The sequence below is a fragment of the Tachyglossus aculeatus genome, chromosome 2, assembly GCF_015852505.1.
Source record: "Tachyglossus aculeatus isolate mTacAcu1 chromosome 2, mTacAcu1.pri, whole genome shotgun sequence".
NCBI lineage: Eukaryota > Metazoa > Chordata > Mammalia > Monotremata > Tachyglossidae > Tachyglossus > Tachyglossus aculeatus.
The window spans coordinates 20859568-20876141 of NC_052067.1; the positions used below are offsets into that span (position 1 = coordinate 20859568).

At 47.2% G+C, this 16574-nt stretch overlaps 1 protein-coding gene across 2 annotated transcripts in view; it reads left to right on the forward strand.

The window, feature by feature from the left end:
- The first annotated feature begins 7143 nt into the window (after positions 1-7143).
- The window catches only part of ENTPD3 (ectonucleoside triphosphate diphosphohydrolase 3), a 31766-nt gene continuing 22335 nt past the window's right edge, over positions 7144-16574 (forward strand). Inside the window, exons 1-3 of one of the 2 annotated variants that reach the window (XM_038759547.1) lie at positions 7144-7364; positions 9770-9823; positions 16099-16226. In XM_038759547.1, the coding sequence (XP_038615475.1) occupies positions 9784-9823; positions 16099-16226 (168 nt within the window). In that variant the 5' untranslated portion in view covers positions 7144-7364; positions 9770-9783. Of the gene's footprint in view, positions 7365-7897; positions 7990-9769; positions 9824-16098; positions 16227-16574 lie in introns of those variants that run through there. The other variant, XM_038759557.1, reaches the window with a different exon arrangement.

The window sequence follows — 16574 nt, forward strand, 5'->3', positions numbered from 1 at the left end:
GATGGGTGAGAGGTGGCTCCCCCTTTATCTGGCTGCTCTCCTGGGTCCCCGAGATGTATGGCGCTCTGTGCTGGCTCTCTCTGCCCCCTCCCCTACCACCCCAGTCAGAGCCAGAACGTGAAGTTGGGGGTGTGCGGGGGCCCGGCTACCTGAGGCCAACTGAGGCTCCACGGCACTGAGGAATCATTATGCCTAGCGGGGATTATGATTTAGAGGCATTCAGTCATAATCCCACAGATGGTAACTTCACCCCACTGGCTCATCATCCAAGCCTATAGATGACCAGTGACAACAAACTCAATATAGCAAAAGCTGAACTCTTCATTTTGCCCCCTAAATCTAGTCTTCCTAAAGTACGGCCTAGTGGAATGAGCACGGGGCTGGGAGTCAGAGCGCCTAGGATCTAATTCTCATTCTGTGTGACTTTGAGCAACTTCTCTGTGCCTCATTCATTCATTCATTCAGTCGTATTTATTGAGCACTTACTGTGTGCAGAGCACTGTACTAAGCGCTTGGGAAGTAAAAGTCGGCAACATATAGAGACGGTCCCTACCCAACAACGGGCTCACAGTCTAGAAGGGGGAGACAGACAACAAGAAGGGGGAGACAGTTTCCTCATCTGTAAAATGGGGGTTCAATACCTTTCTCCCTCACTCCCTTAGGAAGCCCAATTAGGAAGACAGACTGTGAATCAGCTGATGAACTTGTATCTTCCTCAGGCCTCAGTGCTTAGCACAGTACATGGCAAATAGTAAACACTTAACAAATGCCCTCAATATTATTTCTGAACACAGTTGATAACACTACCATCCTCTGTCCCAGAACTTCTCACCCCTCTCTGTCCTCCACCTCCTGTTTTCAGACAGTTGACTGAATCCTGCCAGTTTTCCACCGCAGTATTTCCTGGATCTGTTCTGCCCTCTCCACCCTTAGGCCACCACCCTTAGGCCACCCCCCTTATCATCTCCTTGTTAAACTAATTAATCAACAATCAGCCTCCTTAGCAGTCTCTATGCCTCTAGCCTCTCCCCTTTTCAGTCTGTTCTACATTCCTCTGCTTGTATCATCTTCCTAAAATGTTGCTTGGGAAACATCTTTCCCAATCTCAAATTTTTTTTTTAAATGTTAAGCACTTACTATGTGCCAGGCACTGTACTAAGCTCTGGGGTGGATACAATTTAATCAGGTTGGACACAGTTCATGTCCACACGAGGCTCACAGTCTTAATCCCCATTTTACAGAAAAGGGAACTGAGGCACAGGGAAGTGAATTGACTTCCCAAGGTCACACAGATGACAAGTGGTAGAGCTGGGATTAGAACGCAGGTCCTTCTGACTCCTAGAACTGTGCTTCCAATGGCTACCCATTCTAATCACATAAGACAAAAACTCAACCACTGGTTTCAAGGCTCTCCATTAGTTATCTCCCCTTTATCTATTTGCTCTTTGCGTGTGCTACATTGCAGTTCATACTCTTTTCTCCTCCTTTCTTACTTCATCTTGCTCTTGACTCTCCCATCTGCAACCCACTGCCCATGCCTCTCCTCCTGCCTAGGACTCCCTCCTAATTATAATATTAATAATATAATATTTTTTAAGTGCTAAGTGTCAAGCACTGTACTAAGTCCTGGGTACAAGATAATCAGGTTCCACATGGGGCTCACAGTCAAAGTAAGAGGGAGAACAGGTACTGAAATCCTCATTTTGCAGATGAGGAAACTGAGGCACAGAAAAATTAAGTGACTTGCCCAAGGTCACACATCAGGTAAGTGGTGGATCTGGGGTTAGAACCCAGGGCCTCTGACTCCCAATTTGTGTTCTTTCCACTAGGCCATGCTGCTTGCCATGCTGCTTCACAGGCTATGAGATCAGTCATCCATCCTTGTCCCTGTAGAGTGAGCACCTATTGCAAAGGGAAGTGTGAGAGTGAGAATAAGAAGAAAGAGGAGAGGAGAAAGGAAGATGAATGAAAGAGGCTTAAATACTGAGTTGAGGCGAGGTGGCTGACAAAGTTGTCTCAGGGGCCACTGACTCACAGCCCAGATTTCTCTCCAGCCCTGGATTGTCCCTTCTCAGTCATGACCTCCATTTCCACTCCTCTCCATGCTGGCACTTCTCGACTTTTCCAGCTGACCCGCTCTGGATCCCCTAGCTCCTTTCTCTGCTCAGACCAGTGGTTTGAGGGCCAGATGGCTATTTCTTTAGACTGGCTTCCTGATTCATCTGAATAATTTGACATAACTGGTGTAAACGTGGACCCCTAGAGTTAAGAATATAAAATATGCCAGTAAGGGGTGATCCCTGTTGGATTGCTCTACCAGAATCTGGGGCCTGGGTGTGTCCCCTTCCTCCTATGCAAGACTACACCAGACTACTGCTACATTTTTGGCTGGGGCCAAGTGAGCATGGTAAGCAGCTCTGGATCAAGTGTGGGGAGGCCAATGCAGGACTGATATAATTAGCTGAGCAGTAGGGAAGCCGTCATGGCAGAATTCAACTGCAGGCCCATTCACTCAATGTCTACTTCACATTACATCTACATCTTACTTAATTCAATTACCTGAACAATTCAGTGGAACAAATCAACAACCTTCTTCCCCTACAGACTATGGCCACTCACAGACTTTTGCCCAATCTAGAACTTGCTTCCAGCTCTGTTTTTAATCTCCCTCCTCAGTCCCAATCAACCTGAATTCAGCCAACTTTCTAGACTGTGAGCCCGTTGTTGGGTAGGGACTGTCTCTATATGATGCCAATTTGTACTTCCCAAGCGCTTAGTCCAGTGCTCTGCACACAGTAAGCACTCAATAAATAACGACTTAATGAATTATCCAATGAACAGAGAGGGCACACGCCTTCCTTCATGGAGGCAAATCCCCCAAAGAATTGGTTAATCCCCAAAGGCTATTCCTTGTCCTTTAACTCCCATTTCGGCTGGTTTGGTTGATTCCAAAGACACCTCTGCCACACCCCCCCCAAGAATTTAACTGGGCTATTCCAAGATAAACTTGTCAGGTGGATGAGGTAAGAGAGTAGCTTGGAATGAGAATATGGAAGGCTCTCTAAAGAAAAATGCTAGTCCTCAGGGCATAGAGGATAGGCAGAAAAGTAACTTATTGCTTCCAGAGAGTCTACAGAGATTCAGGCCATTCTTCATAGGCATGGGTGTTACAAGAAAGTGACTTTTTGGTTGGACAGTGGGTGTTTGTTCCAGACATTCAAGAATGCATGGATGCAGAACTGTAGGGAGACTGGTGTCCCATCCTGGTGAGAGTCTGTGACCCTACAAATTGAGAGCCCTGAGAACAACATGGATGGCAATGGATGGAGGGAGATGTGGACCCAGAGGAACCAAAGGGAGCATGTGTGTGGACCGAAAGTGACACGGAGAAGATTTTGAAGCTCTTTCTAGGTAATGAGCTGTTGGAGCTGGATTCTTGGGTTCTATTCCTGGCATACCCAGTGACTCATGGGGTGAGAAAGGGCCCGTCACTTAACCTAGATTCTGAACTTAATTGAACTCTTACCTGTATACAAATTAGTAGACGCTTACTTCGCCATGTGCTATTCTGATTTCTGATCACCCACCATTAGACCTGTGATCTCACTGCTACAAGGAAGCATCTGCCATACATCTTATCTTTAACGCGCCATCTGCAGTTAACTCCAGAAGCTTTTCCAAGCCTTCTGCTTGTAGTCTCGCTACAATGACCATGACAGGATCCTCATAATAATAATAATAATAATAACAGTAATAATGATAATTGTGGTATTTGTTAAGGGATTACGATGTGTCAAACTTTTTTAAATGGTACTTGTTAAGGGACTAGTCCCAGGAACTGTATAGGCCCTGGAGTAGATACAAGATAATCAGGTCAAACACAGTCCGTGTTCCTCATGGGACTCACGGTCTAAATCGAAGAGGGGAGGATTTAATCCCTATTTTATAGATATAACAATAATAATAATAATAGTATTTGTTAAGTGCTTACTATGTGCCAGGCACTGTACTAAGTGCTGGATTTGGAATCTGAGGCAAAGAGAAGTTAAGTGACTTGCCCAAGGTCACACAGGAGACAAGAGGCGGTGCTCTGATTAGAACTCAGGTCCTCTGACACCCAGGCCCATGCTCTTTCCCCTAGACCACGCTGCACATTCTGGTAGATACAAGATAATCGGGTCGGACACATTCCCTATCAGACATGAGACTCACAATCTAAAGGGGAGGGAGAACAGGTATTTAATCCTCATTTTACATGTGAGGAAACTGAAACACGGAGAAGTAATGACTTGCCCAAGGTCACACATCAGGCATCTGGCACAGCTAGGACTAAATCTGATTCCCAAGCCCATGCTCTCTCCACTAAGCCACACTGCTTTTCTTTCCATCCATCTCCAGGTAGGATGATAATTACACTCCCCGGGGTTTCAAGTCACCTTTTCTGAAGCAGCTAGGAATGCTTTCCAGGCTAAGATCTATAGCGACTTTGCAGGGAGCTGATATATTAACCCCATTTTACAGGACCAGCCTCTGAGTCACAAGGGACTGGCCCCACCTGATGCTTTAGTGAATGAGCTAGGAAGGAAATCCAGGACCCTGCTCCCTGTCCAGAGCCTTTTGAGCTTGAACCCAGATTTGGGGATGTCCAGGCCTAAATAAGATCCTAGTAGCTTTCTTTCTATGCCAATCAATTGACTGTATTTATTCATTCAATGGTATTTATTGAGTACTTACTGTGTGCAGAGCACTATACTAAGCAGTTGGGAGAGTAAAATAGAGCTGACTACATTGTCTGCTCTTTACCCATGAGAAAAGCTGTTCTCTCATGAAACTCATTGGAGCAGAAACCCTTGGGTCCTGAAGGAAACCTACAGATGGGCTGGGGGAAGACATTAAGGTCGAGGCTCTCCAGCTAAATTGCAAGCTCCTCCAGGGCAGGGGTTATGTCTCTATCGTAGTCATTCAGGCTCTTAGCCCAGTCCTCTGCACAAAATAGGAGCTCAGAAAATGTCGTCGCTTGATTTGATAATGCCTTTCTTCCTGCACCATTGTAAGTGCTTAGTACAGTGCTCCGCACACAGTAGGTGCTCAATAAATTTGACTGAATGAAGTGCATTTATTGAGCCCCTACTATGTGCACTGTACCAGTTGGGAGGGTTAGAGTTGACCAGTATAGCCTACTCATTACCCATGAGAAGAGCAGTTCCCTCATGAAACCCCACCACCAGCAACCCCCTGAGGGTCCTGCCACTAAAGGGTAGCATTGGCATCCCTGTTCTCCCAGAGAGATGGGTGATCCCCTTGATCCCTCTAATAATAATAATTATTATTATGGTATTTGTTAAGCACTTAATATGTGCCAAGCACTGTACTAAGCTCTAGGGTAAGAACAAGCAAATCAGATTGGACACAGTCCCTGTCCCATGTGGGGCTCACAGTCTCAATCCCCATTTTCCAGAGGAGGTAACTGAGGCCCAGAAATGTGAAGTGACTTACCCAAGACCTTCTGACTCCTGGGCCAGTGCTCTATCCTCTACGCCACGCCGCTTCTCCTCTAGACTGTAACTCGTCCTGGGCAGGGAATGTGTGTTTATTGTTGTGCTGTAACCTCCCGAGCGCGTAATACGGTGCTCCATACATTCATTCATTCAATCGTATTTATTGAGCGCTTACTGTGTGCAGAGCACTTTACTAAGCGCTTGGGAAGTACAAGTTGGCAACATATAGAGACGGTCCCTACCCAACAGCGGGCTCACAGTCTAGAAGGGGGAGACAGACGGCAAAACAGAACATATCAACAAAATAAAATAGAATACGTACAAATAAAATGGAGTAGTAAATCTGTACAAACATATATACAGGTGCTGTGGGGAGGGGAAGGAGGTAAGGCGGGGGGGATGGGCAGGTGGGGGAATCTTTTCATGACTGTTCATACACAATAAGCACTCAGTAAATACGCCTGAATGAATGAATCCAGGGTGGGCTACCGGTGGGCTCAGCTTCCCCCGCCCCCCGAAAAAGCTGGCTGAGGAGGAGAAGGCGGGTCCCCCAGCATCCTCGGTGCCTCCGGCAGCTGCTCTGCGGGGAGGAGCAGCGAAGTCATCGGGGAAAGGCAGCCACCAGTCGGGTCCGGGAGCACGCAGCGGGCCGGGGGGGAAGCCGGGGAAGCAACGGGGGGGAAGCCGTGGGAGCAGTCAGGGGGAGCCGGGGGAGCAGCCGGGGGGGCCGGGGGAGCAGCCGGGGGGGGGGGAGGGGGGCGGAGGAGCAGCCAGGGGAAGCCGGGAGGAGAAGCCAGGGGGGAGAGCAGCCAGGAGAAGCCGGGGGAGCAGCCGGGGGGTGGGGGAGGAGCAGCCACAGGGGGAGCAGCCGGGGGAGCAGCCAGGGTGGACCTAGGGAGCAGGGGGCGCATTCATTCATTCAATCATATTTATTTAGCGCTTACTGTGTGCAGAGTACTGTACTAGGAGCAGCCGGGGGAGGGGGGGAGCAGCCACAGGGGGAGCCGGGGGAGCAGCCAGGGAGGCCGGGGAGCAGCTAGGAGGAGCCGGGGGAGCAGCCGGGGTTGGGGGGGGGGGAGCAGCCAGGGGGGAGCAGGGGGAGCATTCAGTCATTCAATCGTATTTGTTTAGCGCTTACTGTGTGCAGAGCACTGTACTAGGTGCAGCCGGGGGGGGGTGGGGAGCAGCCACAGGGGGAGGCGGGGGAGCAGCCAGGGGGGCCGGGGAGCAGCCAGGAGGAGCTGGGGGAGCAGCCGGGGTTGGAGGGGGGCGGAGGAGCAGCCGGGGGAGCAGCCAGGGGGGAGCAGGGGGAGCATTCAGTCATTCAATCGTATTTGTTAGCGCTTACTGTGTGCAGAGCACTGTACGAGGTGCAGCCGGGGGAGGGGGCGAGCAGCCACAGGGGGAGGCGGGGGAGCAGCCGGGGTTGGAGGGGGCGGAGGAGCAGCCGGGGGAGCAGCCAGGGGGGAGCAGGGGGAGCATTCAGTCTTTCAATCGTATTTGTTAGCGCTTACTGTGTGCAGAGCACTGTATGAGGTGCAGCCGGGGGGGGGGGCGTGTCTGAAGCGGTGGGCAGGGCTCCCGCGGCCGCCGCAGTCCGCTCCGTCCCGCTTAGACGGCAGGTCTTAGCCTGCGCAGGGGCCGCACCACCCTCCCCACTGGCCTCTCCGGACCCTCTTCCAGGAGACCCTCCCCCGGGCCTGGAGGAGACCCCCGGCTCTGTTCCCATCCCATCCGGAGGACCATCCCCCCCAGTCCCCCGCTGCCTGGAGGAGGCCCCCACTGAAGGAGACCACCGACCCGATTCCCCATCCCTCCTCCGGCCCGCCACCCCTTCTTCCCCCTTACAACGGCCTGGACAGCCAGGTAAGAGGCTGGGGGCGCCCCGACAGCCAGGCCAGGCACCCGGCGAACAGCGGGGGGTCACCGGGTCGGGAGCCGAGCAGCCGGGAGGTAGAAGGATGGATGACCCCTAACATGGCTTGTATTCACCTTCTCCCTGCGGGGTGGAATTGCTGTCGGGGGTCTCCCTGCGGGCCTCGCAGGATCTGTCCTGCAGGGTCACCGACCCCCACTTAGGGTAGCTATGAGAGGGCACTCTCCGGATCCAGGGATAGGGGGATGTGCTGAGAGCAGGTCCTCCTGGCTGGGGAAGCCCGGACACTGTCCGGATCCAGGGGTGATGATAATAATAATAATAGAATTTATTAAGCACTTACTATGTGCGATGCACTGTTCTAAGCGCTGGGGAGGTTACAAGGTGATCAGGTTGCCCCAGGTGAGGCTCACGGTCTTAATCCCCGTTTTACAGATGGCATAACTGGGGCACAGAGAAGTTAAGTGACTTGCCCAATGTCACACAGCTGATAGTGGCAGAACCGGGATTTGAACCCATGACCTCTGGCTCCAAAGCCCGTGCTCTTTCCACTGAGCTGGATGTGCAGAGACCAGATCCTCCTTGGTTCTTTCTAGACCGTGAGCCCGTTGTTGGGTAAGGATTGTACATATTTATTACTTTATTTATTTATTTATTTATTTATTTAACTTATACATATCTATTCTATTTATTTTATTTTGTTAATATGTTTGGTTTTGTTCTCTGTCTCCCCCTTCTAGACTGAGAGCCCACTGTTGGGTAGGGACTGTCTCTATATGTTGCCAACTTGTATTTCCCAAGCGCTTGGTACAGTGCTCTGCACACAGTAAGTGCTCAATAAATACGATTGATTGTCTCTGTTGTCGAATTGTACATCCCAAGCGCTTGGTACAATGCCCTGCACACAGTAAGTGCTCAATAAATACGATTGAATGAATGCCTCCCAACCCATGAGCTAGTTCAGCGTGTGACTTTCTTCTGCACAGAGCGACCTCACCTTCCTGCAGTCCGACCTGCCTCATTAAACCTCTTAGGCCCCTAGGGGTGTGGGGGTGAGGAGGGTCGGAGGCAGATGAACCCATAAAAATTTGAAATTTCTAGGAACTTTGAACATGTCTGAAAGAGTTGAGTTTGACAGGGGGATAGGCTATTCCTCACCCTCTGCCTTCATCCCAAAGGGTCAATTCTTTAAACAATCTCTAAATTAGAGCAATTGAACTACTTTAATGTATTTTATTATTTGAGTGTAATTCAGTGATGCAGTGGGGGGTGGGAGGTCTTAAAATGATCCTATTTTCCCCCTATAGACTAAGCTTAATGGTAAACTCTCCTCTAGGCTGTCAACTCCTAGTGGGCAGGGAATGTGAGAAGGAGCGTGGTTCAGTGGAAAAAGCATGGGCTTGGGAGTCAAAGGATGCAGGTTCTAATCCACATTCATTCATTCATTCAGTCATTTATTGTGCACTTACTGTGTGCAGGGCACTGTACTAAGCACTTGAAAAGTACAATTCGGCAACAAAGAGACAATCCCTACCCAACAACAGGCTCACTTCTCTGCTATGTGACTTTGGGCAAGTCACTTCCCTTCTCTGTGCCTCAGTTATCTCATCTATAACATGGGAATTGAGACTGGGAGCCCCAGGTGGGACAACCTGATTATCTTGTATCTACCCCAGCACTTAGAACAGTGCTTGGGACATAGTAAGTGCATAACAAATACCATCATTAATTATTCATTCATTCATTCAATCGTTTTGAGCGCTTACTGTGTGCAGAGCACTGTACTAAACGCTTGGGAAGTACAGGTCAGCAACATATAGAGACGGTCCCTACCCAACAATGGGCTCACATTCTAGAAGGGGGAGACAGACAGGACAAAACATTTAGACAGGTGTCAAAATTAATTAATCACCATCTCTAGTACACTGTACTCAGTGGCCAGTGGCCCAGTGGGTAGAGCATGGGAATGGGAGTAAGAAGAGCCTGGGTTCTAATCCCGATTTTGTCACTTGTCTGCTCTGTGACCTTGGGCAAGTCACTTCACTTTTCTGTTCCTCAGTCACCTCATTTGTGAAATGGGGATTAAGACTTTGAGCCCCATGTGGGATAGGGACTGTGTCCAACCCGATTTGCTTATGTCTATCCCAGCGCTTAGTACAATGCCTGGCACATAGTAACTGCTTAACAAATACCACAATTATTATTTTTACTCTCCCAAGCACTTAGTACAGTACTCCGCACACAGTAAGTGCTCAATAAATACCAATGATTAATTCTAAATTTTATAGCCTGGGGAGGGTAATTTTTTTACAATGTACATAAAATACTTAGAAATCCTTGGAATCAGGTGCTATGAAAATACAAAATGGTCACAATATAATTTTTCCTCATTTAGCTTGAAAAAAGAAGATGTTTACCATACTTTCCCGCCAGCCCTGTGAACAAGCAGGTTAGTATTGGGCAGATTGCATACATGACTGGGTTAAGTGACTCCCAACCACCCAACTTGAGCCTAAAGTAGGAACTTATGTGAACGTTAACAATCTTAGTGAACTTTAAACTTGGGTAGAACATGGTTTTCCTGCACTCCTTAGGGGAAAGTGATACTTTACACTGAAATCCCAGGATGTCAGGGGAAACATGGGTTGTTTTCCTTGAATATGCAGCTCATGTAAACTGTACAGCAGCCCAATCTGTATTATTTACTAGAGCCTGAAACTTGGCTGGACAGGACAGCAACTTTAGGGTATTGTTGGTTTAACTTAATTTAGCCATTTTCTGGGTGTACTCCCGATTCTGAATATTGTTGCTGGATCTATGCCTAAAACCACCAGGATGGGTTATTATTGTTATCATTTTGATGATTAATTAAAGTCAGGGCTATATATGGTACACATTATGTTATTTATAATAATTTATCAGGAGCTAACACTGAGCTCGATGCTGTGCAGTACAGAATTGGGCATGGTCTTGGGTGTTTTTTTTGTCATTTGTCATGAGGTTTCAGTGACAGAGAAGACTCCTAAGTTTCTGCACTATTCAAGTGAGTACCATGTAATTAAAATATCTGGCTAACTCCAATCACAATGCAAATTAAGGCGTTCTTTCAAGTGCATGGGGCTTGGCCTATTGTGCTCGGCTCCAGTGATGTTTTCTGACGTGGTTAACATTCGTTTCAGGTAATGTATGTTTGGTTTGATTTGTTTGATAGGGTACCTACCATGGAAACAGTGGAAAGGAAAGTTGAGGCAGGAAAAAAAATATACAGGGCTTCTTAGCTGTGAGAGGGAAGAGTGTTTGCTGTTGGGAGAAACTTTTCAAAGCAGTCCCTGCTGGAGATGTTCTAGGGGGCTTTCAGTTAGCCATTTTTACTGAAAATCTCCCCTCGGGATGACAGGACAAACTGGTTTGAAACCAAAGCCCAGACAAACTGGTTTAAAACCAGAGCCCACATTCATGGGCACAAAATTATTCCTTCTCCAAATTTGTTGTCATTGACATGAGGGCAATCTCTTGATTGCTACTTATGAAGAATCTTCTTGGAGTTTGTGGAATAAAGGGAGACTACATCCCTGGTTCTGTCTTTAGATGGGGGAAGTTCTGATAACCCATAAAGTCTTCGAGATTTAAAATAGCTTCATTCAAACTGAGCAACTTACTACGTTTCATCCAAAGGAGAAGCTTTTCTTGACAGTTCGCCCCCAAAAGAAACAAGTGCTAAGGAAAACTCCTTTATTTCCAGTTTGGCAGCAAGCTCACCTTCTCCTTCACACTCACAGTGTTCCATCCTGAGTCAGCTACAGTGCTATCTGCCAGTAGCAGGCAAGGGGTTTGCTAGGGAGTCCCAGACAGCCTTCAGGATGAGTGTGGGAGAATGCTGATGAGCAGAAAGCCAGTTTCTTGCTGGGTCAGGCGTTCTTACCCAGCCTGATTGGGGTAACAGTCTAGGATCTTACTGGCAAAGCTAACTTGCAGCCTACCCTCTAGTTAAAAGATTACCATATAGAGTGTGAATGCTGCTTTCTGGGTGCCTTTTCACCAGTTATGTTTCAAAGTTAGTGGTAGCCAGATGATAGAGGCAGGGTAGCTGGAAAGACAGTTCACTACAAGTGAAATTTGTTTTGGAAGAACCTTTGTGCTGGAGGTCTTTGTGCTTGGACCATTCCATCCAAACAAACAAAAACATCCTAGCCATTCCACTGGGCTGAAATATAGTCCTGACTGGAAGTGGAAGAGAGCTCTTGGGACCTTCTCAATCTTAGGATCCTGTGATTCTTCCCCACAGGCCAATCGAAGGAGGGTTTCCAGCTCCTATTAGAAAACAAGGTTTAAGCTGTGAGATTCCTCCAGCTTTGTGCCCTTAGTTTGGGGAAATTCGTAATAAATAACTCCCCTAGTCACTGCGTAGAAATATTTCTCCAATTCAGGACGAGCTTGACATTTGTTTAAGCTTTTTATTTAGTAGAAGGGTTTCAGTACTTTTGCAAGGGTCAGTGTAAGCTCTTAGGTTGCAACACTAATCAGGACGGGAAACAGAGGGCTCTCAGATGTTCCTTGACCTTCGGAGCTGCCTGGTTCTAGAGCTGAAACCCTGAATGTCTGCTTCCCCATCAGCGTATTGGGATTTCCTAACCCAGACAGAGGATACACTGACACTGAACACTTTGCATATGCTGGGCTGGGCTCCCAGTCTATGGAGAAGAACAGAAGTCTGGTGAGGTCCCAGGGAGGTTCATGGAATTTGGGAGGGTCAGGGATGGAAGTTTAGAAGAGCCAGAGAGGGAAGGGGTGGGTAGCTTGGTATAATCTGGAATTAGAGGCTGGGAAAAGAGGAAAGAAAAAGTGACTTCAGAGTCAATGATTTAATTTGGCACTGTCACTAAGACTCCAGGAAAAAAATCAAGAACAGGGGGTCTCAACAGGAAAATCAGAGACATGACAGGATAGTCTAGTTCATCCCTATACCTCTGAGGAAGACTATATTCAAACCAGCTTAGACAGATAGTCGCTTTCTTAAAATAAAACCCCAAAACTGGAGACTTTGTACTCTCTCTTGGGAAGGAGAGTCTCACAACTCTTACCAATGGGAAGTTCTTCCTAAAGTCTGACTTAAATCCCTCCTGCTACAGTCCAAGTCCATTCCCTCTTGTCTGGGTCTCGGGAGAAACAGGAATAGCTTTCTCCCTCCAACTGCTCCTTTCCCCCAGCCTTTAACATTTAATCTTTTCCTCACAGGGTCTATTATCCAAATAGTCAATCATTTTTGTAATCCTATTTTTCCATCTCAATCTTCAGTCCCCAAAACTCACTAGTCTAATAAAGTTCTGGCTAAGGTTGAGTGTGGAGGGAGGATATCCTGGAATAAGTCATTGGTGAGTCCTCTGAAAATAACAAGTATTGTCAAGTTGGCATGAAATGACATGCACCATAAATTGCACATCCTCTTACAATTGTACCTCGTCAACTGATAAATACCTACTGGCTGAGTTTGTTTCCAGCTTTCAGATGTTGAAACAAGTTTGCAACCTTCAAACTGTACAGTAGTATGTCAAGGCATTAAAAGGCTGCACGACTAAAGAATCCCTGCAATCATTTTGCAGACAGAGGGTCAACTCCAACTTTGTCCTAGACCCCCTCAAGTCTGGCTTCCGTCCCATAAACTTCACCAAAACTGCCCTCTCAAAGGTCACCAATGACCTCCTTCTTGCCAAATCCAATGGCTCCTACTCTATCCTAATCCTCCTTGACCTTTCAGCTGCCTTCGACACTATGGACCACCCCCTTCTCCTCAACACGCTATCCAAATTTGGCTTCACAGACTCCGTCCTCTCCTGGTTCTGCTGTTATTTCTCTGGCCATTTATTCTCAGTCTCCTTCGCGGGCTCTTCCTCCCCCTCCCATCCCCTTACTGTAGGGGTTCCTCAAGGGTTAGTTCTTGGTCCCCTTCTGTTCTTTATCTGTATGAGTTCCTTGGTGAACTCATTTGCTCCCACAGCTTCAGTGATCATCTCTATGCTGATGACACCCAAATCTACATCTCCACTCCTGTTCTCCCTCCCTCCAGGCTCGTATCTCCTCCTGCCTTCAGGACATCTCCATCTGGATTTTTGCCTGCCGTCTAAAACTCAACATGTCCAAGACTGAGCTCCTTATCTTCCCTCCCAAACCCTGTCCTCTCCCTAACTTTACCATTATGGTAGACGGCACTACCATCCTTCCCGTCTCACAAGCCCACAACCTTGGTGTCATCCTCGACTCCGCTCTCTCGTTCACCCCACACATCCAATCTGTCACGAAAACCTGCCTGTCTCCTTTCTTTAATGGCATTTATTAAGTGCTTACTATGTGCCAAGTACTGTTCTAAGTGCTGGGGAGGTTACAAAGTGATAAGGCTGTCCCACGGTGGGCTCACAGTCTTCATCCCCATTTTACAGATGAGGGAACTGAGGCACAGAGAAGTGAAATGACTTGTCCAAAGTCAACAGCTGACAATTGGCGGAGCCGGGATTTGAACCCATGACCTCTGACTCCAAAGCCCATGCTCTTTCCACTGAGCCACGCTGCTTCTCTCATCTTCACAACATCGCCAAGAGCCGCCCTTTCCTCTCCACCCAAACCGCTACCTTGCTGGTTCAATCTCTTATCCCTATCCCTACTGGATTACTGCATCAGCCTCCTTTCTGATCTCCCATCCTCCTGCCTGTCCCCGCTTCAGTCTACACCTCAGTCTGCTGCCCGGATTATCTTTATACAGAAATGCTCTGAGCATGTCACTCCCTTCCTCAAAAATCTCCAGTTGTTGCCTGTCAACCTTCAAACAAGCAAAAACTCCTCACTCTCAGCTTCAAGGCTCTCCATCACCTCGCCCCTCCTACCTCACCTCCCTTTTCTCCTTCTACAGCCCAGCCCACACATTCTGCTCCTCTGCCACTAACCTCTTCACTGTGTCTCTTGCCTGTCCTGCCATCAACCCCTGGCCCACATCCTTCCTCTGGCCTGGAATGCCCTCCCTCCACACATCTGCCAAACTAGCTCTCTTCCTCCTTTCAAAACCCTACTGAGAGCTCACCTCCTCCAGGAGGCCTTCCCAGACTAACCCCCCCTTTTTCCTCTCCTCCTCCTCCCCTCCCCATCGCCCCCTGCCCTACCCCCTTCCCCTCCCCAAAGCACTTGTATATATTTGTACATATTTATTACTCTATTTTATTTGTACAAATTTACTATATTTTATTAATGATGTGTATATCACTATAATTCTATTTATTCTGATGGTATTGACACCTACTTGTTTTGTTGTCTGTCTCCCCATTCTAGACTGTGAGCCCATTGTTGGATAGGAACCGTCTCTATAGGTTGCAAATTTGTACTTCTCAAGCACTTAGTACAGTGTTCTGCACATAGTAAACACTCAATAAGTACAATTGAATGAATGAATGAACTTCAAATTCCAGAGCACCTACCATGTATACAAAAGTCACTTGAAAAAAAAATCTGGTTTCTTTGCCAAAGAATTTGAACAAATTTGATATGCCTGAAAAGTCCCTACAAATTTAATTAGTTAATGCATAAATTCCTTGAACAACTGCTTTTACCTGGTAACAAAGTCCATTTTTAACAAAAATATTCTTTCCAGTACTAACTGTTGGCCAAAACTCCCACTGTGGGAAAGATTCGGGCAGTCTAGCGATTGGTGCCATGGGAGCTTGATCTATGTAATGCCATTCCCAGAAAAGACTGGTAGTCCATCCTGCCCAGTGTTCTGCTCCAACAATGGGAACAAGATGCCTGGAAGGATCATGTGATAGCAGTCCCCCTTGATATCTAGCCAATGTTTTTCCCCAAAAAACCTTGTTAAACCAGAGCAGTAAAAAAACTCCCAACAATCCCCTGACACCCCAAAAACAGAAATTCCATGTTTGTTACAAAACTTTTATGGTGGAGATTCTAATAATAGGGATAGGGACCAAATGCAGTCAATACAAAGGAAAAAGTGGAGAAAATTTCATAAACTGCATATTTGTAGTTTGCATCAGAAAATTTCACACACTGCATATTTGCAGTTTGCATCTCCAATCTTTCTTCTGCATCTCCAATCTCTAAATATAAATTAACAAGAGTAATGAAGTCTTAGTTTCGAGAACAGCACCTTGAGCAGCCTTAACTGCCCAGCACAGTGTATAACATTCAGGTTATTGAGAGTGTATGGGTGTAGGCAAACAAGTGTGAAATAATAAGCTATATTTAACCATGGAAGTAGCAAAACCCTATTCTATCCCTCCACCTAATCTCATGCTATTCTGCCCTCTCTCACCCTTCCCTACCAAGAAGCAGCATGGCCTAGTGGAAAGAGCACCAGCCTGGGAGTCAGAGGTCCTGGGTTCTAATTCCGGCCCTGCCAGTTGTTTGCTATGTGATCTTGGGCAAGTCACTTAACCTCAATTCACTTATGCCTCAATTACCTCAACTGTAAAATGGAAATTAAGACTATATGCCCTATATGGGACAAGGACTGTGTCCAATCCGATTATTTTGTATCTACCCCAGTGCTTAGCACACTGTCCGGCACATAGTAAATACTTAACAAATACCATTGAAAAACAAAGACACTCTTTTAGGGTAGCCTCTTGCATACGTGATGCCTTAATAAAGTCAAGGGTAGTTCCAGGTTGGCAGGAGAGGATAAATGAGTCTGCTCTTACCTGAGTCTTTATGTTTTCATTTTAGGCTTCAAGACTTTCTCCAGAACTCCAGCCATTGTTGCTTTGGTGCTTCTGCTTGTCAGCGTGGTAGTGCTGGTGACTATTACTCTTGTTCAAATCAACCAGAGAGAAACCCTCTCTCCAGGCCTGAAGGTAAGAGTGAAATCACCATATGAAAGACCAGAAGCAGACTGTGTAGCTACCACTGGATGCTAGAAGCTCTGTTTCAATTTGTGTTGTGACAGTGGTACTGGAAGGAAGGATATTCTGGTGTCCAGCTGAGGAAAGCCCCAACTGTTCGATATCAGATAAATTTCTAACGGCCAGTTAACCTGACACATCTAGGTGATGATGAGGCACCTACAGATCTCTCTGTTGCTGTCTTTAAGAATGAAAGCACAAGTCTATAACCCTGCCTGTCAGATTCTGCACCGTTTTGCAAACCAATTCTCCCCAGAAGCTGCCCATTATATAAAATGGTGTTATTTGGAGACTCTCCCT